The following is a 24,460-nucleotide window of genomic DNA, read 5'->3' as shown; positions in this document are numbered from 1 at the left end:
GAAATATTCAACTGAAGTTTTGTTAAGTCTCAGAATGTGAAATATCTGATATAGTTTTTATAGACCTTTTTGGTTATTTTCTTCACCTTTCACAATCTGAAGAAAATATAAATTGTAATGGGGAACTTTATGCAAGTGTAGATGTCTGATGTCCACCACATAATTTTAATTACAGTAATGGTTATGATAATGGTGTTCTGACCTTGAAAATCTAGATCACTTTGGATTATTAATGAACAAAATATAAAAATATCTTGAAATATTTACATAGTGGGCGATTTAAGAAAAAATATTTTTCCGTTAACCCCTACGAACAAGAACCCTCAAAAATCGAAACTTCTGCGAGCTAAGGATTAACGGGGTCTTACCTTGGAACGTGCAATTCCTAGCACGGATTGGGTGGTAGTCAGTGAAAATCAATCGTCCGGCCTCGCGGTTCGAACCACCGTTTCACCTGACGGTCGATTGAATGAATGGAACAAATGGAAGTCACGCAACCCAACTTGCTACTGTCCCAATGTACATTCAAATGACATAAATGATCCAAATACTCAAAAGATAACGCAATTATTCACGTCATTTGACCTACGTCAAATGATTATTTAAAAAAAACATAATAGAATAACTGCCTTGATAAAATAGTTAGTAATAATAACAAAATGGAAGTATACACAGAGCCTCTCGGACTATCCGATCGTCCTTTAGTTTATAGCTGAGCTAGGAGTTACGGATTTCAGTAACGACCGTAACAGTAAATTTATAAGAAAGTACACATCAATTAGTATTCAAACATTAAAGTTTTATTTGGTAAAAGAAGATTGGTCTGATGTATACACAAGAAACGACTCGATAATAATTCAAATTCAAATTATTCAATATTATCTTTCCACTTCAAAAAAATTCAGTTGTATTTTATTCAATATTATATTTCCACTTTTCAGAGTAAGCAATGCAATAAAAGGAGCTTCAAAATAATAATAATATTTATTTCTCTCGTTAAACAATATGACATTTCTTTTACAAAATAGTACCCAGTAACAAGAAAGACGTCAAACATTACTCATAGTTTAACATATAATACAAAAGGCAAAACAACACTTGAATAATAAATAACTTACCTTATACTGAAGAACTATTGATCTGCAAAAAATTTCTCGATGGTGTATCAGTTTTTTTTGGATGAGGTGGGTTTTCAATTTGTCTTCATAATCAAAATATTAGGCGACTCTCATTACAATGTCCAACTTATTGAATAATTCAGGTCTTAGATAAAGATGCATTTTTTTTGATAATGCGATTCGATGGGCGGCACTTTTCAACAAGTTTTTCGAACTAGTTGAGTAGGCATGGTTTTGTCAGTTTATACACATAAATACACAATTCTCAATTTCTTAAAGGCAACTTCACATGACTGTTGCCATTTTAGATCATCGATGATTCATTCTGATGGAATATTTCTGGAGCATGAAAATCCTTTGTGCAGAAGATTCTGTATCCTAGTTTAGAATTCCGCATCGTGTTGATTGTTGCATAGTACAGACTTCCTTACTGCAGTGATTTTGCATAAATCTTAGCGTATAACAAATTTTTTCAACTTCTCACAAGTAGGTCGATATGTGAGTTTGTGGTCTGAAGTGAGACCAAGCATTTTTGTTGTTGGACAAAATCTAACCTCCAGATCATTATATTCAAATATACTGAGTGTCATTCATATGATGTAGAATATTTCATCAGTACTGTTTTGTTGACATCGAGTGACAGATGATTTTTAGTAGCCCATGTAATGATTCTCTTGAAAACCGTTTCAGTTATATCTGCAAGTTCTATTGGGTTGTTTGCTTCGATGAGAAAATTAGTGTCATCCGTATATGCAATTACGTGTACCATTGTAAGATCATGGAGTTTTACGATTCCATCTGGTATCATTCTGATTCCTCCACAAGCCTCAAAAGTGCAATAAAATACTTTCTAGGAAGAATATTCACGTCTGATCCTGTGTTGATTTTGAAATTGACTTCAGTTTCACCAATCCTCACGCTCTTGTTCCACGGCATTCATTCCCTGATTTCCCCAACTCTAACTATATTTTCAAGGTTAAGTGGTAGAACAAACCTATAGTGTTTTACATTGGAGTTTTGAACTTCCCCTCTTGGTTGTTATATTCTTTTCAACCCAATAAAGACCATTATTATTATAATTGGTCTCAATGTCCCAAAATTATTGTCGTCGTTACTTTTTGTTATTTCTTTCACGTTTTTTACTCTGCACACTGAGCTGAATTTGTTTTTCCTTAGCACTTATGACAAAAATTTTTCGTATGCAGGACACTTTCCTTTTACATAATGATTGTAATTACACCTTGTACATTGATTATTATTACATTGTTTTTTCTAGTCGTCTTTCCTTCGCATTTGTGTACCAGAATTATTTTCCTAACCGCTCAAACGCAATTAATTTTATTTTGTAATATCTCCACCTGTTTTCTTGTAATTTCTACAGAACGATAAGTTCCCTCTACTATTTTCAGTGATATATTGGATGTATTCAATACCTTCTCCTGTAGAGCTGTGTCTCTTATACCAAGAAGTATTCTTTCAATGATTATATTGATTTTTCTTGATCCCCTATAGTCGCAAAACTTTATCAATTTTTTTAAATCAGTCAAGAAATGATAGAACAGTTCATCTTCTTCTTGGAATCCGTTATTGAATATAAACCTTTAATAGGTTTTACACTTAATTGAATAGAATTGGCCGATACTTGATGAAAATCCATATTAAACAACTAATCAATACAGTTTCACTTATAGTGAAAATCATACAAATAAACTGTATTGATTAGTTGGTTTTACTCTTCTTCGGATTACAGTATTGTTCAAATTCTTTCACAACTTTGTTGAATTTTTCTATTTTGCTCGTTTTCTGGGAACCGTCTGACTTGTCAATTGCTTCCAAGTCACATGAAAACACTGCAGTCTCATGGGCTTATTACGGTTTCCCGTATTTTCTTATTGATAAACCCACTTCACTAATATGTCTGTCAATTAATCTTTCTGTTTTCATGGAAATAATATGAGACTGATTGGTCTCAAGTTCTGTTCAATATTCCTAGGTTTTGGTATGAAGGTAATCCTAATCACTCCATGTTTTGGATATGTATTCCAGTGACAGACTTCCTCTGAGGATTACACACAGTTTTGAAATTGAATTACAGGACCTTTTCGTAGCATTGCTAGATAAGTATCATCTGTTTCTGGTGACCTATATGGTTACACTCCATTTGATCTTCTCCAAATCTATCAGTTTCGTTGCCATCAGCCAATTTTTTCTAGACATCTTTATGGGGTTTCAAGTTCTGTAGAGCCTGTCACATATTTGGGTTTGTTCAACCTCCTCGCATCAACTCCTTCATGAGTCTCTCTTGGATTTCCTCAGGTTTATATTATATGCAGTTAGGTTAGGTTAGGTTAGGTTCCCTTACGTTTTTAAATGTTTCTCTTTATTGGCGCTCATACTTGCCAAATCTTTATTCTACCAAGGGTCATTTCTGTTACTTCTCTGGTTAACTATGGAACAGTGTTAGTTATATGTAGGGATTAGTGCTCCCTGTAGTCTGTCTGCTTGTGAACTCTATGTCTGTTGAGTCCCTCATTTCAAAACCCATTTGGACTAGACTACTTTCCAGATCTGCCTTGTAGGTTTCCCAGTTTTCTTCTCCGATTTTAAAGTTCATGTACCGGTGATATCTGAAAGACTTTCCTCATCAGACACATTTCATTTTCGAAAAGAGTTGCCTATAAATGTAGTACCAATTGTTACGTCAATTACTTTCCTACATTTCGTGTTTTTTATATGTTGGTACTTGCCCAGGTAAAGTGGCGTGCATTGATTTCCTCAGGTCCTTCCTCGCTAGCCGTCTTCAATTTAACTAGCGTCAAGTCCATGGAGCAAAAATTACTCAACAGCAGTATGTTTATTTATTTTTTTTAAAGAAAATTGTGCATTATCTTGGGGTCTGAGATTCTGTTATAAATTAACTTCCCTCTAATTCCATGATTGGTTAACAGGAAATTCTATTTAACACATCTTGAAAAGTATTCCTTACCTTGTTTATCTTTTGAAATTACGAGCTGAATTTAAAAAAAAATCTAGAGAAGGCAGAAGTAACTTAATTGTTCAGTATTTTTAAGAGACAGAGTTAATATTTTTGTTGAAAAAGATAACATCATAATCAGCATTTTTTGCTTAACGAATCCCTGCCAGCCATGGGTATTTTCTTGTAGAGGCATTCTTTGAGAGGAAATAACCTTAATATCTGAAAAGAATTCCAAAAATATTACGTTACCAAGCTATAAAATAAAGAAAACCATCTCCTAGGATTTTATTTTGCGCACATGAACTGTCCTTGTTACTTCATTCACGTTTGTTTCTCCTACACTTCACCAATTGAAGAAATTATTGGATTTCGAAAATATGTAGATAGTGGAACAAGCCTCAAGAAACAGATTTTTCATTTCAACTTGAAGAAAATAAATTCATTTCTATTTCACCATTCAATCATGAACTAAGTTCAGTTCAGTAAATAAGTTCAGTTTTTATATCAAAAGTAATCTTTTTCCGGATATTTATGTCCTGCTTATTTTTCATTCTTCTTACAATCAGGATGTTATGATAAATTCAAATCAAGTAACAAACTTTTTCATATTCAGTATGAAAATCCCTAAGCAAGCTATTGTATAGTGAAACACGTGTTGCAGTTTTATGAACTGTCCAGTGAAAATATCACAATAAAGTGTTACTTGAATACGTTATTGATATTGGATTTTCATCAAGTATCGGCCAATTCCATCGCATAAGAATTTAAATCACTAGATTCCCTTTCAAACTTAATGACTAACTGATTATTATCGCATGGTTATAAGTGAAGCCAAGAAAACTTCTAAAACTGTGAGCCTTAATACGATACTTGCGAAATGAAACCTAAATAGGCAGAAAAGAATAATAATAATTTGTGCGCCTGCAATGCCACAAATGTTCTACCAACTGTATCCTAATGGATGGATGATTCATTTGTTTTTAATAATTCCTCTTTCAAACTCAAAAAGTAAGTTGGTTCGAAAATATAATAAAAAATGATTCTACTTTACAACATGCGATCATCATCAAACAATAAATTCAATAAGCCACTTGAATTGAGTAGCTTGTGATTTTAAGAAGGTCTATTTGTAATATGTCTGACATTTTGTTATTTAAATTCAGATAAACCAAAACATGATAAATTCTTTTTTAGGCATTCATTGAAGAAATGAAATCAAAACAAACAAATGGTGACAACAACATAATAGGCCAGTTTGGAGTAGGCTTTTATAGTGTTTTTATGGTCGCAGATAAAGTTGAAGTTTATTCCAGAGCAGCAGGAGAAGATCAGGGTTTCAAATGGACATCGGATGGGTAAATAACCACTTCATATTGAAGTTATACTTCGTAAAGTTTGTACTTTCCCACTCATATCACTTTCAGCACTGGTACTTATGAAATTCAACCAGCAGAAGGTGTTTTATTTGGTACAAAAATAGTTATACACTTAAAAACGGACTGTCGAGAGTTTGCTGATGATGACACAATCAAGAGTATCATAAATAAATACAGTAATTTTGTTGGAAGCCCTCTATATCTGAATGGGAAAAAAGCTAATATTGTTCAACCCTTATGGTTATCAGATCCCAAAAGCATAACACCACAACAACACAACGATTTTTATAGATTCGTCAGTAAGAGTTACGATATGCCAAGGTTTACTTTACATTATAAGACTGATGTACCTTTGTCGATTAGAGCTTTGTTATATTTTCCTGAAGGAAAACCAGGTTTGTAATTTATGGACTCATTTCTTGTAAATAATTATTGAATTGTAATTTTTATATAAATAACAATGTATATTTTTAGGACTGTTTGAAATGTCCCAGGAAAACCAATCAGGTGTTGCACTTTATACAAAAAAAATTCTAATAAAAAATAGAGCTGATAATATTTTACCAAAGTGGTTGCGATTCGTTAAAGGAGTTATTGATTCTGAAGACATTCCATTGAATTTAAGTCGAGAACTGTTGCAGAACAGTGCTCTCATAAAGTAAGTAAATCAAAACTGTTATAGAACAAGGAAAATTTTATTTTAAAAAAACAGTACAAAATATACTCTCATCTTATAACTAAATTGAGAGCTATGGAATGCTAACATAATATTCTCTATTCAAGGAAGTTACGTGATGTTTTAACTGCAAAAATAATTAAATTTCTGCAAGACCAATTGAAGAAAAATCAAGCAGAATACGAAAAGTTTTACCAGGACTATGGAATTTTCATTAAGGAAGGAATTATCACAAACTATGATCAAGCCGAAAAGGTGAGTTTAACTGTATTTCAATCAAACACTTCACTACTTGACCGTTGCTCATTATCGTTATTGCTTGAAAAATCAATTTCTAACATATCATCAGAATCGTCTGCAGGTAACTCCTCTTCACTGCCTTCTTCATTATCTTCAGTAATTGTGGTACTCTGGGACAAAATATCATGACCTTCTAAGTCTCTATTTCTCAAGTTACCCATCCAGAATGCTGTTGAGCAATTGTTGGCTGCCAAAGTAGCTTTGACCCTATTAACAAATTTTTGAGAAATTTTAAATACTTAGAAGTCAAAATCTCGCCATATCAAAATACTTCTAGTTTTCAAAAAAAACATTTGATTCACCTGTAAACTAGCGATTCCAGAGTTAACCGAAATTGTGGAACATATGCCATCAAGCTGGAATCTTTAGTAAACTTCGTATAACAGCACAAATGATGCAAAAATCTTGTACTCAACTGCAATGACTTGAAAATGGACACAACATCATCGGGTTTTGAACGCAGTGTTATTTCCATTATCGGAATCCCATGTGATAAAAATAATTTGAGGATACCGATGGATTTCTTTAAGAAACATGCCAAATTGGTTTTAGTTTCTTGGGCTTTTGCAATAGTCATCAAACCTTGCATGGTTAAAGCTGCATTCCTCCATAAGGTTAGATGCTGATAATTGGTTAAGGATTGAACTTCACTCTTTATCCTGTGAACAAAAAAAGAGTTTCAATCGCCTATGTGATATATTTTGAGATGAAGCTTAAAAAACATGTGACTTCGATCAGAGTACACTTTTATGTGCTTAAAATGACATCTCAAAATAAATTCATTCTTAGATATTATTGTATTTTTTAAAATTTAAATAGAAAACTTTCATTGCAAACTATGCAATTTATATACATGAAATGAACAACTTGAAAAAAATTACATAGTAAAAAAATTCTATTTCGTGATAACTTTGGAATATATTAATGTGAAACGTGGTATGCATATTGTATGCATTAACATTAAAAGGTATTGTCTGCTTGTCAAAAATGAAAAATTATGTTGTACAGTCTATCCAAAAGTAATCACAAATAACAAGTTATTCCTATGCTCACCAATATCAAAATCCTGGTATCAGACACCCCTAGTCTAGTACTCTAGTGTAGTCACTAGAGTATCAACAAATATCTGTTAAAACTGACCCTGATATATTGCGAAGAACAGGAAGTTACTTATTATGAGAGCATACTATCCCTTCAACCTTTCATTTAATTGTAATATAGTGCTGACTCGACTGAGAGACCAGGTGTGTCTACTAGGAGGTTATTACCTCAAAAAAAGTAATAGTTAAAACAAACTGAAAAAAACACGCTTTAATAGAAACACAAAATGAAAATAATTCGAAAAAATTAATTTAGTTGTAAAAAATCGTGGGATCCTTTGAATTATATTTTCATTATAGCTCCAATCTGGCAAACAGCTCCTAACCGAGTATTCATAACAATGGATATTTAGCACCCCACGCTCACAGATTCTTGACAAGTGTAGAAAGGAACGCTAACCTACATCTGTCCGTTTAAAGTTAGTCAAAATCAAGTCCAAAGGAGCCGTTTACAAATAAACTAACATACAAGTGAAGCTAATAAAAGCGTGTTAAAAACATTTTCACAATTTGATTGACGGCTCATGAATGAACTCACCCGTTACTTGATAAAAATCATCAACACAATCCATGAACACAATTTTCACGATTATTTAATTTCTAGATACGTTTCGCTAACACCGTAACTTCTTCGGTAGAAATTTGACGGCACATGAAAAGTTTCAGATTTTTCAATTGAGACACTCAACAAATTTAATGTAGGGAGAACGCTAGAAAACTTTACAATACCTGTTCAGCAATGCATTACACAATCCATTGAAGAAGACATGAAAATTCTTCTTGTCAATACTGGACAGCATCAGTAAGCAATCTTCATTAGTTTGCAAAGAGTCGATTTGTTCTTGCAGCGTACCTACTAAGCCTTTGATTGTTTTCACATTAGCAGTTCCTAGGTATACTTTCATCAAAACGTCAATGTTCAAAATGCAACTTCTTCCAGTTTCCAATAAACCTTTGGAATTGTACCATCGCTTGGAAAGAAGTTTTTCAGACACTGATACTATTTTCTTCTGAATTTCAGGACTAGGTGTTGTTAACGAATACAAAGCTTCCATTGTTTTAACCAAATTTACTGCCTGAGGTAGTTCCAAGCATTGCTCAGTGAAGCCTGAGAGGCGCATGATAAAATCAATGATCAGTTTATGTGCAGAGTTAAGTGTTTGAGTTTGGTTGGTAGAACGCATGCTTTTCAACAGTGTTTTCAGTACCTAAAATTAATATTTTGTTTTTAAAAATGATTGCGAAATAAAAAAGGGTTCAAAAAATATGGTAAAAAATACTTTTTTGATCATAATTGTCAAACACTTAAGACTGGACTATGGGTTATAAGAATGGACTAAGAATGAAAATATGACTGAAATCAATGAAAAATATCCCAGTCGAAATCATGCAACAAACGTGTGCCGAGAATCAGTGACGGCTCGTGCATTGGAGAACAGGGGAGGCTTAAGTCATATAGACTATATACACACAGAAAAGCCCGCCGGAGGCGCGAAAATTTTTATGTTGTTGCACGCTTTGCTTAATACTAAAGTTAGGGTATGGGCATGACAATGCGTAAAAAGTGCATGAGGAGCTATGGACTTTATTTTAGTTTGTAAACCATTTAAATGACCGACCATGACCGCAGCCCCATCATAGGTTTGCGCAATTAACTTTTGCCTAAAATTATAGGTGTCACACATACGAATTAAAAAATTAAACAAATCGTCAGCTGTGCGCCCAGATGAAGCATCATAAAAACACATAAAACGTTCTACCACATTACCATCTTTGACATATCTAAAAACGATTGAAAGTTGTGATGTACAGGTAATATTGTAGTTTCATCAATTTCCCATGCAAAAAAAGAAACACTTTCAATCTCCTTGCTTATATTTTCCTTAATAATGTATGCCACACTGTGTATAATAAGCTCATTTTGGATGGTTTTTGGGGTGCCCAAAAAAAACGCTACCGTTTAAAAAAGTGCCAAATTGGGAATCATATTTGCCCCATAACACGAGGTAAATTTTTAAAATCTGAGTATCCTATTTTAGACCACGTTTGGTATTCGGTTTGTACGGAAAATAAAACACAGGGCCAACAAAAAAGTTTTTCCTGTTTAATGGAGGCGGTTAACCAATCGCATTTATCGTACCATCTAATATTAAATCCACGATTTTGTCAATTACCTGATGATTTAATTGAAATAAAATTTGGTCGAGGCCTTTCCAGAGTTTTAATAATGTAAAATTTATAATCATACGATAAAGACTTGAAATTATTCGTCAGCAACCAATCGACTATATCGTCAGATTTTTTTATTTCGTCCAACTTATCCATAATAAATGAAAAAAAAAACTTACCGAAAAGTGAAAACCTGAAAACACCTTGAAATTGAAAGGAAACACTTTAAAAACACATTAAAAATATTACCAAAAAGCACTGCTATAATATAATACTGCCTGTTTTATACACAAATAACAAATATTATCAAGAAACACTAAAACGATTTACCGGAATATTTTTTAGTCCCAGTCCGTCACGGTATCCCGTCTGAATAATAAAATAAAATACAAACGCATTCGTACACTAACGGAGACCAACTGGAGGCAAGCCTCCTCTGACGCTTTAATTTCTGCAACTGAAATTACAAATCGGGATGTATGTCGCTGGTTGGATCGGTCTCGTCGAGCCTGTGCTTTTTAAAGCGGTCGGAGGCTTGGCTCCCTTGCAACGTATGGCATTTATTATTTCGGGTTGATAGTTTATTCATTATTCGTTCATGGGCGGTGCGTTTGAGTTTTGTTGATGCAGCATACAGTGTGGTACGTACTACGTAGTGAGTGATAGTGTTTTTTCGGGCATATTATATATTTATACTAAAAATTAATGGTAAAGAAATGATACCCTAGCATTTTTAGAAAAAAATAATCATAATTATTTGTCAATATCTTTTAATTTATTGCGATGAATAGCCTCTAATTTTATGGTGAGGCTAAGCCTCCCTTGCCTCCTCTGACGAGCCGCCGCTGCCGAGAATAGTTTTTTGACACATTTTAAGGTGTGGGGAAAATTAATTTCGTAAGATTCATTCTTCAGAAGAGGTTTCCGTTGTACTTATAGTGTCATGATATAATTTTGGGAACTGGAAAAACTTCGCCAGAATTGAGTTTGTTTCTTACAGCTTTCAAAATACCCAAAAAGCCTCAATGGTTAATTCCTGTTCATTATGCATACTAATAGAATATTTTTAGAAATATTACATATATCTCGAGGAACATTCAATGAATAAAAAAACTGGTATTGAAAAATACATACAAAATTTACACATACATACTAAAATATAATATGATGAGAACAACAAAAGATCGACTAATATTCAGTGTTTTCCCACTTGACATTGTCAGTCAAATTTTGATAACATTCAATATTTTGTATTTTTTCTGTCTATTTTTGAGCCATTTTATATTTTATTATCACGTTAGTAAGTTCGCCATATTAATATTTTTACAAAATATGCAACCTTCTTATTGTAGTTGTCCTAACAAAGGTATGAATATACCGAAAGCGTGCACATAACAAAGAGTTTTTTGTAACAGTCTAGCGATTGACTGCGACTTCACGAAACGAACTGATGCGATGGTTAAATTAGAAAGATAAAAAGGTGAAAGAAACTAAAAACTTTGAATTGTAATTGAATCAAATTCAGAAAATATGATTTTAAATATTTTTCGAATAAACATTCATAACTCATTTGAAAGGTTATTCAATTCTCTATTCAACATATTCAACAACAAATAACGTAATCATGCATCTTTATGCAACATATACATTGTAATTTCTAGAAAACTACAAAAACGTGTTATCAAGTGGAATGTTTCATTTGAATAAATATTCTGCCAGATAGCTAGTGAAATATTCTTTTTTTCATCCGAAGCTGAGAATATTGTGTAGAACTTCCATTCACATGATCTTCAAGGACTGTGTGTTAGCACGTAAAGTATATATTAATTTATGATGAATATTAAAAAAAGAATAGGCACAACTAATCGGTGTGAGGATCAACAAAATTTATACTCTGATTCACAGTGAGGTTCTCTTAACCCACTGTTCCCAACCGATTGTAGGCCTTCCAACAATCAAATATGATGATGGTTCTGGGATCAATTTTTTTTTATATCAATTATATATATATATATATATATATATATATATATATAATTTTCATTAGTGTTTTTGTAGTCCTGTCAGGAACTGGGACAATATGTATGATAGATTATGATATGTATAACAGAGTATGATGAATTAATTTTCGGGTTTCAATCCGTGTTCTGTGTTTTTGGTCCCCAATTTGTTTTACGACGTTTCGGCAAAATCTCATTTGCCATCTTCTGGTGATATTAAGGTGTTCTGAACTAGCCTGACATTGCTCGAATCCATTTCCTACTATATAGGTATAGAATAGAATAGAATAGAATAGAATAGAATAGAATAGAAGTTTATTCATCACTAAAGTTCACATGTACAACATAAAAAAAGTGTAAATACATGAAACTTGTTGGACTAGATGTTAATGCTTACCTGTTTACCTCAGTGATTCGGTTTTTATCTCCTCAGTCGTCGCAAAACGCCGTTCTCTCATGGATATCTTGAATCTTTGGAACAGGAAGAAGTCGTGGGGGCCAAATCTAGGGAATACAGTGGTTGAGACATGATTACGGTGTTGTTTTTGGCCAAGAAATTACGAACTAGCAATGACGAGTGATCAGGTGCATTATCATGATGCAAACACCATGGATTGTGTTTTCACAATCTTCTCAGTCATTGAACCTATATACTGCTGATTATAGTATTGCAGGAAAGAAGTTGGAATGTGTACAATCTATACGAGATCTATTAAAATACTATACTTTACATTGGTAAAATCAGTGATTGAGTATTGCACTTGTATCTGGTCTCCAGATAACTTCAACCATGGTCATAATATTGAGAAAGTTCGGAACAAATTTATTTCTTAGGCATGTTGCCTTCAAAATGAATATGCCATCTAAAATTCATTCGCTCTCTGAAATTCGCTCTACTATTGGCTTGCTCAAACTCAGTCCAAGACGGGCACATGCAAATATATTATTTCTCTATAAATTGTTGAACAACGTAATTAATTGCCCAACTCTTCTCTGTCAAGTCAATCTGCATGTTCCCCGAAGACATGTAACAACCAAACTTCAGTCTCGACTTTCATAGGTGTAATTATGGAAAACATTCTCCTTTGTCTAGAATTTTATCAAATATAATGAGACCAAAATTGCTTTGTTTCACATCTCTCAGAGTACTCTTAGACATACTCTACGTGGTATAGAGTTATAAGACAATTTTTAATCAAAATTCTTTGACCCATTTTTTCCAACAGCAGAAAATTGCCGAACACGCAAAACACTTCTAACATTTATGTCTCTCACCAACAACCTGAGCATGCTCAACAGCTCAAACTATGAACATATATATGTTCAAGACGAGTGTACCAATATAAAAACACTTAAAAAATCGCTTATCTTATTTTTTAACAGAACTAGTATGTATATATGCCAGACTGAGTCATGGCCGCTGAGAAGCCCCTCCATCAAGATGTGCAGTAGATGTGTAGAAATCTGTTAAACGTTTGTTGGATTATTCGAGCCATATACGTAAAATTGCAAACAAGTGTTTCTATTCTTTTTTTCCTAATACTTTCTTTGTCATACACCGACCCAAACTTTACGCAGATACGATTTCTCCCACCGGCCATGACTCAGTCCGGTAGCTGTCCGTAATCATTAATCAGCCACCGTATTCTCCAGATTTGATCCACACGACTTTTTCCTGTTCCCAAGATTGAAGATACCCATGAGAGGACGGCGTTTTGCGACGATTGAGGAGATAAAAATCGAATCGCTGAGGTAAACATAAACATCTATACCTATATAGTAGGAAATGGGTTCCAGCAAGATCAAGCTAGTTCAGAACACCTAAATATCACCAGTAGATGGCAAATGAGAATTTGCCGAAACGTCGTGAAAACAATCACAGTGAGGACCAAAATGACACAACACGGATTGAAACCCAAAAAACAATTCATCATACTCTGTCCGTCATCATACATACGGTCCCAGTCCTGACAGGACTACAAAAACACTAATAAAAATTATAAAAAAATTATTGGTCCCGGAACCATCATCATATTCAATTGTTGTTAAACAAACACACAAAATTTGTACTTCCACAAAATGAGATAAGCTTGTATCAATTTTGATAAGTAACTAGAGAGACGCCGCTTAGCGTTTTATAATTTAGATATTGTACAGTATATATTGTTGAATTTTTCGTGTGGGTTTGCCAGTAATTGACTACGCTGTACAATTAAAACTAACTATTTCACTACTACACTGACAATACAACCAAACACTAACTGAAACTTGAAACTAACATGCAATCGTCTATCGCCTTATTAGATCGATCACTTCGTATCGCACTGTCAACTAGACTTTTCGATATGCATGTTGGTAGTGTTTATATATGCCAATGGAAGTTTTAGGAAGCCGATAGAATTATTCTTGAAGCGACGCAACACCTAGAACGATATAGAAACACAAGTAGAGTTGAGCGCGATCTTGGCTGAGGCACAACGATTGACGACGACCAGCGGCGGCCGGCGTTATTTTTTTCATGGGATGATTTACGACAATATACAGTGTCACCATTAAAATGCGCACCTTATGGGAATTTTTTTTTCGAAAAGTTTCAATGGAGTTTAACTTCGGCACTTGTTTGTGCTTTAAATTCAACCTAAAATGATGTGGCCAACTGCGACCCACTGACGTTCAGTGTTTATCAAATTCAACTTTTTTTTGAAAAAAAATTGAAAAAGTGCATTTCTAGATCGAATTTAACAAAAAGTTACTTGAAAAAGTTATGTCTACGGCAATTTTGTATCCATATGCCAAATTGTATGCAACTAGGATAAAGTTAACGTTTTACTTATTTTTGACAGATATACCCTTTATTTTAAAAAACAAGTTCGGTTGATTGTCATCAATTCATGTATACATAACAAACTCATCATGGAGTTTAACTTTTCTGATAAATTTTTACTTAGACGGACATTTTTAGAGAGAAATTAAAAATGTGCTATAAAAATTTTAACATGACTGGTGCAAAGTTTCAATCACTTGGCTATTTTCTTAAACAAACGTCAGTACCTTCAATTTTGAAAAAGCAGACACAACTCAAAAACTGCAATAAGTATTAATAAAATTACTAGAGTTGAAATTACATTAAAATTTCAATATTCAGTATTTACAGATTATTTATAAACACTGACTAGAGCGGTAAGGATGCTTAATCACGTTGAATAAAATTTTTAAGTAGGTCTTGACAAACAAAATGCATGCTATGGTAGTGTCAAGTTGTTGATTTACTTGTCAAATTTTCAACAGTTATTGTTGCAATAATGTTGTCTCGTCAGGAAAGAATAGAAATAGTTTCAATATGTGGTGAGAATACACCATACCGGCATCATGAACGGCACCATGAACGGCATCCAGGAAAAAATGTTCAACATACTACTGTGTCAAGGATAATGTCGAAATTCAGAGAAACAGGATCCGTAGCAAATCAATTTAAGAAAAAGCACACTCCAAGTAAAAGTTATTGAACACGGGCAAACAAGCATAACCGATATTATAAAAAATACCGATTACAAGAGAGAAAGTTAGAAAAATTTTATTAAAGAATAAATTTTGGCCTTACAAGCCATCTGGAAAATACCATTCGCGAGTGCTGTGAAAATATAAATCCCCGATTTATTAAAAATGCAGTTACAGATGTCAGTAGAAAAAACATAATTTGTATTGAACATGGAGGACGACATACTGAAATGTAGGCTATAAGTTTTTGACAACCTCATTTAGATCAATAAGTAATTTTTTGTACCCATTTGTATTTTCTATAATATTATTGTTGTTTAAAATTTATAATAATAATAATAGTTCTATCGAAATTATTTGCATTTTTTTTAGTTGCCTCTGCTTTTTCAAAATCAAAGGTTTGTTTAAGAAAATAGCCAAGTGATTGAAACTTTGCACCAGTCATGTTAAAAATTTTATAGCAAATTTTCAATTTCTCCCTAAAAATGTCCGTATAAATAAAAATGTATCAGAAAAGTTAAACTCCATGATGAGTTTGTTATGTATACATGAATTGATGACAATTAACCAAACTTGTTTTTTAAAATAAAGGGGATATATGTCAAAAATAAGCAAAACATTAACTTTATCCTAGTTGCATAAAATTTGGCATATGGATATAAAATTGCCGTAGACACAACTTAATCACAAACATGTGCCGAAGTTGAACTTCATTGAAACTTTTTGAAAAAAAAGTTTCCCATTTGGTGCGCACTTTAATGGTGACACTGTATATAAGTTACGGACATCAAGAAGAAATTTCTCAATATAAATTAATGGATTTTTCATTGATAAAATCAAAATTCATTCTCTCATTATTAGTCGAATGATTCATTTTCTAGTGCAAAAATATCATTCACTCCATTGGATGAAAAGGTAGAATATTTTCTATCTTCATGGTTTCTTAGACCGAGTTAATTTTACATTTTCAATCATATTTTCTCCAGCTATTCAATTTCCTTTCAGTTCACTTCAGCGGGTTTATCAGTGTGTTTTATCCTGATAGGACAATAAATAAATGAGACCCTTACCTCCAGATTACTAGAATGTTGGAACCCAGTCCAACTGAATATTAAATAAAAGGACTCCAAAATCAATCCAAAACAATTCTTGATAACGAGAGCATCTGGAGAGAACATTTCCGGCAAATCTAATCTGCCATCATTGTCTTCTAATAATTTGTTTATTTTTTCTGTAAGAACCTGCAACATCATTAAATGAATGGCAACAGTTTGAACAAAAATATATCGTTACCTCTAGGTGGGAATCCAAGTTCGGCAATATGTGTGCTGCAGAATCTTTTATGAGGTGTAGAGGAACAACTTCATTCAAATGGGATAATCCAATGTTTTTATTTTGTGTTGCAATAGACAGTTTGGAAACTAAATCCTTCAGTAGAAATTCAAGCTGCTGAATATTCAAAGATGCTGTTTGCGTCAGCTGGGTGCAGTCGTCCTCGGGAAATTTCAAAGGGTACTTCAAATGATGATCATCAGTTATTTAAAACACAAAATACATTCAAACGAAGCTGCTTAGATTGATTTATTTTATCAGTATTAGCAATTTTTTGTATTTTCTGGATCAGAAAATATATGCTCTTCAAATTGATCAGTTAAATCTTTAAACCTTACTTATACAAGTTTGGTCTTTTGGACACATTGTTTTATGAGATTATTCATACAGTATCATCTATTATTATATGCAAAAAAAAGTGAATTCATATTTTTTAGATCGGATGTTCAATCAATATTCTGAGTGAACAAATTATTGGCTCAATTAGTTTTTAATTTGTGAACCTCTGCTAAACACCTGTCAGATATTATTTGTATATCCTGAATATCCGTCATAAAATATATATTTCAGTAGGCATTTTCCAAATCCTACCGTGAAAGAAAGCTGGGTGAGATAAATATTACAAATTTTTTTGGTGTATCTATCTCTTAACAGTAAGTCTGCTTCAATTTATTTAAAATAAAAATTGTCATATTTTTTATTTATGAAGTACCTTTCTAAAAATGAACTTTCAGATATTCACGTGAATGTTATAATTTGTGCACATCCCGAACATTAATGCTTTTAATTTCTGAAGTAAAATTTGGAATCAATTGAAAATTTCTCATAAAAAACTAAGATCTCACCTTAAATAACAGTACTGTGTCGGTATCTAAATCTCTGAAGTTCAATTTTTGTCCTCCACTAAGCATTTTCATCAGGGTTTTCTTTTTTTTTACTTGAGAAAAAGCAACAGTATTTGCACTCTCATCTGGATCATCCACAACTGGTGCTGACTTCATTTTCTTTTTTGGATTTTTGGATTTACTTTCACTTTTTGTTATCTTCTGTTTATTAGTATAAATACCAGAATCTGAGTCAAAGTAGCTCATTGGTAGTTTATGATCAGGAACTTTCTCCAAGCAATGCTCAAGTTTCTTTTCAATTTCAAGTAAATGCTGAAAGCAAAAGTTTTCATTTCAACCCTAACACAAATAGAAACTTACCTCCAATCTAGCCACAACTTTTACCCTCAATGATCTCTTGTGTTGGGTCACAAACCCACTAATTATTTCTCTGAACCAATTGGCACAGTGAAACAGACAATCGGCTACATTTTTCACCTGATCCGACTCCAAGTCATCAATGTCTTCCACCTTGGGTAAAGCCACTGCGCAACCAAGCAGAGCATTAACTGTTGCAAGGTTTCCATCCTGTAGTCTATAGTGAAGAAGCCTGAGCAATCGAAAATGAGGTGCCAGGAGCAAAATGGAAGAGTTCTTCGTTAAAGTTAATTCTGCTATGTTTATTCCCATTTCAGGCGAATCTGTCTCTTCAGGACTGAAAATGCTTTAATATTAGTTTGATATCATCAACATTACTTCAACAAAATCATTAAGAAATGGTTTTTAGATAAGAGCACTTAGGTTACGTAGTTTTTCAACTCGTTCAATAATCAGCTTTTGTTTGCGAAATTGCATTTGAATTTGATTTTACAGTAACGCTAAATTTTCTATGATATATTTGAGGAAAATGAACATTTTCCAAAAGCTTGAAACACATGTCTATGGTTTGCCACTTTCTTGAGTGCTATGTCCTATTATTAAATTATATATAGACACTCAATAACCTTCATATTTGTATTATTTCCTGGACTCGCAGGTCTATAGCTGCCTCGGTGGTGATTTTGATAGTTTTCTTGTAAACACAAGATCTATTAACTGAAACCACAAATATTCGGCTGGCTTCTGCTTGTGGCTCCGTGCATTTGTATTTTTTTTTTGGTAACAAGTGTTACCCATCCTTACACTTAGCTGTACCAAACTGATGGTCCAAAAGCCCGAAACACGTGTCTATGGTTTGCCACTTTCTTGAGTGCTATGTCCGATTATTAACAAGACACTCAGTAACCCTACCATTCTAATCTTTCCCATATTGATTTCAATTTAAGAGCCACCAGTAGACAGCTGTTTCAGCCTATTGGGCATCGTCAGTACCGGACAGGAGGTACTCAAGTGAAGACAAAATGCCAAGAAAAGTACTTAATAAAAATAATTGCGTAAACGCAAGCCAAACATAAGTGGAACCACCTATTGGTGTGATACCCATATCAACTTGCCAAGTTTTTATATCACAGTTGTATATCTATATATATATATATATATATATATATATATATATATATATATATATATATATATATATATATATATATATATATATATATATACATTTTGTAAGCTAAAGATGGCAATAGATGAGTAGTGTTTCAAGATTGGCTGTTTCAAAAGCATAGAGGTTAATTTTGATTTTTTTTTAACATTAATGTGTTAGCTATGAGGATGGGGCATTAAATTAAAACGACCAGTTTAGGTAGACCCACTTATATTCAGTTATACACGCTATCTTGATGAATGCTCAGAATCAACTGACTAATATATACCATAATATCTAGTCATTCGAGTACAGATATGATTCACATTCGCAACGTTTTCATTATATAGTTATATTAGAATAAAATTATAAGCTAGAATACAAGGTCATCCCTATTTAATGTTTTATCGATAAACCCAATATTAGCTTGTTAATTTTAATAGTCTAATCGCAAATAAATTAGGTTTGTTGGATTCATCAAAATCTTTTTTTCGTAAAGTGCTTTTCAAAAAATGGGGGCTATTTGAAAAATAACAGACAAGAAAATATAATTTCGACAACTTGTCTTATTCCTATCTATCATACTAAGCGCCAAGCAACTTTGTGATTGTGATTTTTTGGCATTACCTGAAATCCTTAGATTAGTTCATGTCCGATCATGGCCATGTAAATGCAATATTAAAAGTGACTCATAAGAAATGTTACATACAGGGTATTCCACTCAAAAATTCAAAACCGGAGCCACTTCCTGTAAAACTAGAATGACTGGAAAGAAAAATGTGTGAAATATCTCCTCTTCACATACCTGATACCTGATAAACCTGATGTTGCAGTTATGACTTGTCTTATAGACTTGTTGACACCCGGTACAGTTACTTACCTGAGCTACTTAAAGAGTAACAAGATCTGCCAGGTCAATCATGTAACTTAGCAGAAACAAGCCTCAATCAACAAGATTAATTTAATTCTCTTAAGAAAAATACCTGGCTAGTGGTGGATTTGAACTTGAAGGTGTAGAGCAGGGTGCATATCATTTAGAACAATTAATTACTTACCTCCCAGCCTTGTTTTTGAACTTACATTAATGTTAATCACAATAATCAAATTCCACTTATTGTTCATTTTGATCCTATTTAATTTTTTATTTCCATTTCACTTAAAATGTTCTAAGGTCACTGAAATATTTTGAGCCTGTAATTTTCTAATTTCTTCACCTTCAAGTGTCATATCTGTCAATATTTCAATACAATGGAAGTCTATACCTTTAACATTTTATCTGAAATATATTACCTGTTGAGTGAAAATTGTAACTCAAGTTCCAAATTGCTTTCCTTCATAACTGTTTTTGATATTCCACCAATGTATTTGAACGTAAAATCAGCGGTAATATTTTCAAATAACCAAGCCATGAAAGCCTGGTCTAAATGATGATTGGCTATTAGCATTGAAGCTAGTTGATCATAGTAAAGACCCATAAGTTCGGCACAGCCTGAAGTGCACATAGTGGCAAGATCCAGAAGAGATCCAGCCTCTCTGGCTGATCCTCGTGGCAAATCCGATATACTTTTTATAGAATCCTTAGGTAACAGGGGTGGTTCATAATCTTTTGTAGTTCGAACAATGTTTTGAGCCATTACTACAGCAGAGACAATTCCTCTGAAAAAAAAACAATAAAAACTTCAATTCTGCCAACCCACACGTTTTTATTCACCTGTGTTTTATAGCTTTCTTGGTGCTATACAATTGTTTTCTGATAACCATATGAATCTCATTTCCCAAACCAGACACAGATTCATCAACATCAGGTCCACAGGTCAAGCAGCACAATATTTCAAATATCATTTTTACGTCTTTCAGTTCCAAAGAGTCCAATCTTTCCAGCAGTCTCATTAATAGAATAACATGTTGCTGCAATTTTTCCTTTTTCTCCAAGAGTGAAAATATGATTTTCAAAACCGTACTGACTGTTTTTTTGTCATTAGAACCAGTGAGAACTATCAAGCTATCGAGAATTTCTCTTCGGTAGACTGTTTCGGTGTAGTAATGATCAAACAGGATTTGAAATAGCGTAGAAGAAAATTCCGCGATCATTTGGTTATTTGAGGCTCGAACTAAACTGCAACCTAGCAAATAATTCACAGTTTACTAATATTTCCAATTTAAGAAAATTGTACATGTATAAATACTTCCTCCTACTACCTGACACATTTTAACTTACCTATTTCTACTATAGATGTGAAATAGTCTTTTAAAAGCTGATGTGACATATACTTTTCAAACATTTTCTCCAGTTGACTGATCTTAAAGAGTCCACTCTGCACACGTTTTCGGAAAATGGCCTCAATTATTCTCTTCTTAGCAGATGATGTGGTATGAAGCATAAAAAGTAGCAGAAAATCGATAGGTTTATGATCTGAATGGGATTTGATGCTAGAAATCATATTCAACCAAGCATCAGTTATAGTTTTTGATGACAGAGTGTATGCTTGAAGTTTATTGAAAATGAGAATTTTGCAGGTATCTCTTTCTTTGGTTTTGTCCGTAGACAACATAGTTGTGTCAAGTGCACTACGTATTTTGAGAAGTGTTTGAATACAGTTTTGTGATTTGTGGTCGGTCAAGAGAAACTGAAAAAGATTTACTTGTTGAATAATAATTTGAGTTAATGTTAATGATAACTAATTTTCATTTGTACCAGTTGACAGTGTTTAGATCTTGAAAACGATCAACACAGTAAACGGAATCACGAAATAATGAATTGTTAAAATAATTTATTTATTTATTATTAGCTTATTTTGTTATTGTAGTTTTATCTCTCTTACTTTTAATTACAATTCAATATTGTGTTTGTAGGAGTAAAAAGTAAATAAATAAAAAGTAAATAAATAATTGATATGAGGTTGTATTAGTGATAAAAAAGGTTCAATTCTTTATTGATATGTCAAATATTTCAATAAAATAATAATACAAGTTGAATATTGATTCATCAAATGTTTATAGCCTCTAATCAATCTTAAAATATTTTCAGTAACACTTTTACTTACTGATAGAAGTATAGGAAATATCTTCAGAGAAGTCCCACTAGCAATTTTTGTCAAAACTCTATCTTGTATTTCTGCTCTCATTTCAGAATCTAAATCTAATACATTCAAACAGTCAACAATAGCCCCTGTTAACTCATCTTTATCATCCATAAGTTTGCTAAGTTGTTGAGCCGTTTCTGAATTCTGGCTATCAGGAATGATGTCGGGAATTGAATCTAGTATTTCCAGCTGAGCTGGATAGCTTGCAATCTCTAAAATATCTAATAGTTTTGTGGTAAGAGTTTGCGGATCATTGATGTGTGGGAGGAAGCGAAAAGGATTCAACAGTAGATGAAGCAGTGAAGTATCCTCTGCTGATTCGGATGTCTCCGTTATTTCTGTTAGAAGAATATCCATAACTTCCTTTTGTAAACAAGATACTTTCAAGAAAATTCTGAAACATGTTTGAATTGGAAGAAAACTTCACTGAACTTATGAGTCTTTTACCTGAATAAACTTTCTTGTTCAATTCGTCCTGGTCTATATCTAGAAGGTTCTTTACTATCATTTTTCTCAAGACGTGTTAATAGTAATAATTTGCGAAAATATTTTTCTTTCTTGCAAAGTTGTTTCAATCCTTTAACAAAATCTTCAACACTGTCTTTGGAACCTTCAAAATATTTCTCTAAGTCTCTAACAACAAGAGCTTGTTCTTGGGTTAACTTATGTGTGTCTTCATCCTCCAAAGACAACTTTATACCGAATATTTGTAGTTTATTTTGAAAGTCATTTAGGTGATTTTTGATTTGTTGTGACCGTTGTAAAGACGGGAGGATTTGCGAGGTTAAGATATCACTCTCTGTCTCAGACATAGTGTATACTTGCTTGATATTCCTTTGATTGAATTTTTTCAGTTATTATGTCTGATACCTAGAATTCTGAAGGAATAAATTCTCATTAATGAAATCCTGAAACTTTCCCGGTTTTCCTTGTAATTTGACGTTTGCTTGTTTTTGCGAAAACGAATTCTTCTTCTGTAATAACTATTTTTAGCCTCACAACCAGTGTTATCCGGCCATGACTTTTTCTTAACCTAAGGTAGCAGAACTTTCCAATATTTCCTGATTATTTCTAATCATTTCGGAGTCGTTGCTGACATTAGCTTACTCAGTTGATTTGTCGAAGATTAATATTAGGTTCTTATACCAGTTAGATAGGTATTGTGTCATAGTTTGTGGCCAAAGTCATTTCGCTATAGTTTGGTTAAGAACTTTGAACTTTCTTGCATCTTGCAAATCGGATACATCATGAAATCACAGAACTTCTGTAATAGGTTTCAACTTTTATTTACATTGGTTTCAGATATGGATGCCTGGAATAATTTATTACAACTTTTTCAAATACATAGTCTCTAGAAACTATCGAAACTTTCCATGAAAAGTTCAGTGTTCGTAGAAATTGAAAGAAATACCGAAAGACAACCATATACAAGGAAATATAATAATAATGAATGGTCTTTATTCAACATGGCGAAGTGTAGCAGAACGCTATGCTTGAATTCAACTATGTTTAAAAAACATTTCAAAAGAAGACATTAACATTCAATTATTTTTATAGTGGTAAAATAAATATAAAAGTTTATGTTGAGACTGCTATTAATTGAGCAATTTCATTTTGAGGTTGATTTCTACTATATTCATATAAATTCCTCTCAGTTTGAAGAATTGTTGATGGCAGGGCCGAGATTGATACAATAGTTCAATATTACAAAACGAATACCTCCTACTGAAAGGATTTCGGTAATTCTAAGGTGAACAAGTTAAATTATTTTTCCAGTTATGTTTCTAAACTTGCCTACAAACTGTATTCAGACAATATTCGTTATTTATTGTAAACAAAAAAATTACAATTTTGCAGCTGTGTAGTTTTTATTATTTGAAGCAAATGACAACTGTCATGTGCCATATAGGTATGAACGATCAATGCGATGGTTACTTTTTGATGTGCGATTCGCAACAAAAAGAATATTTAGCTTCAGGAAAAAACTCCTAAAGATAATTAGGACATAAAGAATTAATGGTTGCTCAATTGCAACCAGTGCATATTCATTGTTTCTCTCTTCTCTATTTCTTGATACATTAATGAAGGAAAGAAATACCTACACACTAGTTTTACTAATCGAAAATACTATTAGTATACACGAGACAGTTCTTTTAAGCTTCGATTCCCACAGTTCCTTCATCCGATATCCGAATCGTAATCCTATTATCGATGGAGAAGTAGAGAGTCCATATTGTACACTTTTTCTCTTTATTGTATTGCGTTGATGTCTGCCGTCCGAATTACGCGCTGTGCAATTTACGATTATATGTATTGTCCCCGTGATACGAATAATATCGTATTTCTATGTTTTTACCACTTTTATTTGTCCTATATGGACATTTGCAAACTAATATTGTATTAGTTTGACAAAATCCCATGCTTTTTCGTATGAAGGGTCAGTCTGCAAAATTTCAGACCTCCGATCGGAATCTTGTGG

The 24,460-nt window shown here is 32.9% G+C and overlaps 2 protein-coding genes across 2 annotated transcripts in view; one reads left to right on the top strand and one right to left on the bottom strand.

The window, feature by feature from the left end:
• The window catches only part of LOC111510019 (TNF receptor associated protein 1), a 55,098-nt gene that overhangs the window by 10,076 nt on the left and 20,562 nt on the right, over positions 1-24,460 (top strand). Inside the window, exons 5-8 of the mRNA XM_074182519.1 lie at positions 5,290-5,450; positions 5,520-5,866; positions 5,946-6,129; positions 6,255-6,402. Coding sequence (XP_074038620.1) covers positions 5,290-5,450; positions 5,520-5,866; positions 5,946-6,129; positions 6,255-6,402 — 840 coding nt within the window. The remainder of the gene's footprint in view (positions 1-5,289; positions 5,451-5,519; positions 5,867-5,945; positions 6,130-6,254; positions 6,403-24,460) is intronic.
• LOC111510016 (Fanconi anemia group D2 protein) lies at positions 6,146-22,960 on the bottom strand. The gene is made up of 12 exons (XM_074182518.1): positions 22,429-22,960; positions 21,943-22,375; positions 21,117-21,525; positions 20,610-21,021; positions 20,189-20,554; positions 17,752-18,085; positions 17,392-17,703; positions 16,508-16,729; positions 16,285-16,455; positions 8,277-8,755; positions 6,750-7,106; positions 6,146-6,654 (listed from the first exon to the last, which is right to left on the bottom strand). The coding sequence occupies exons 1-12, from the start codon at positions 22,791-22,793 to the stop codon at positions 6,420-6,422; spliced, it is 4,095 nt and encodes a 1,364-aa protein (XP_074038619.1). The 5' UTR covers positions 22,794-22,960; the 3' UTR covers positions 6,146-6,419.

The sequence above is a fragment of the Leptinotarsa decemlineata genome, unplaced genomic scaffold (assembly GCF_025532065.1).
Source record: "Leptinotarsa decemlineata unplaced genomic scaffold, Ldec_3_MD MMD2_tig00026328_RagTag_RagTag, whole genome shotgun sequence".
Lineage (NCBI taxonomy): Eukaryota > Metazoa > Arthropoda > Insecta > Coleoptera > Chrysomelidae > Leptinotarsa > Leptinotarsa decemlineata.
Note: the sequence above shows the minus strand (reverse complement) of the source record. Positions and strands in the feature narration are given on the sequence as shown.

What these genes read in the sequence shown, in the direction of transcription:
- LOC111510016 (XM_074182518.1), bottom strand. Translation starts at nt 22,793, where the DNA reads ATGTCTGAGACAGAGAGTGATATCTTAACCTCGCAAATCCTCCCGTCT. An exon ending in GAACAAGAAAGTTTATTCAG is followed by an intron (nt 22,376 to 22,428) that starts GTAAAAGACTCA and finishes AACATGTTTCAG; the next exon opens with AATTTTCTTGAAAGTATCTT. An exon ending in TTACAATTTTCACTCAACAG is followed by an intron (nt 18,086 to 20,188) that starts GTAATATATTTC and finishes AAGCATTTTCAG; the next exon opens with TCCTGAAGAGACAGATTCGC.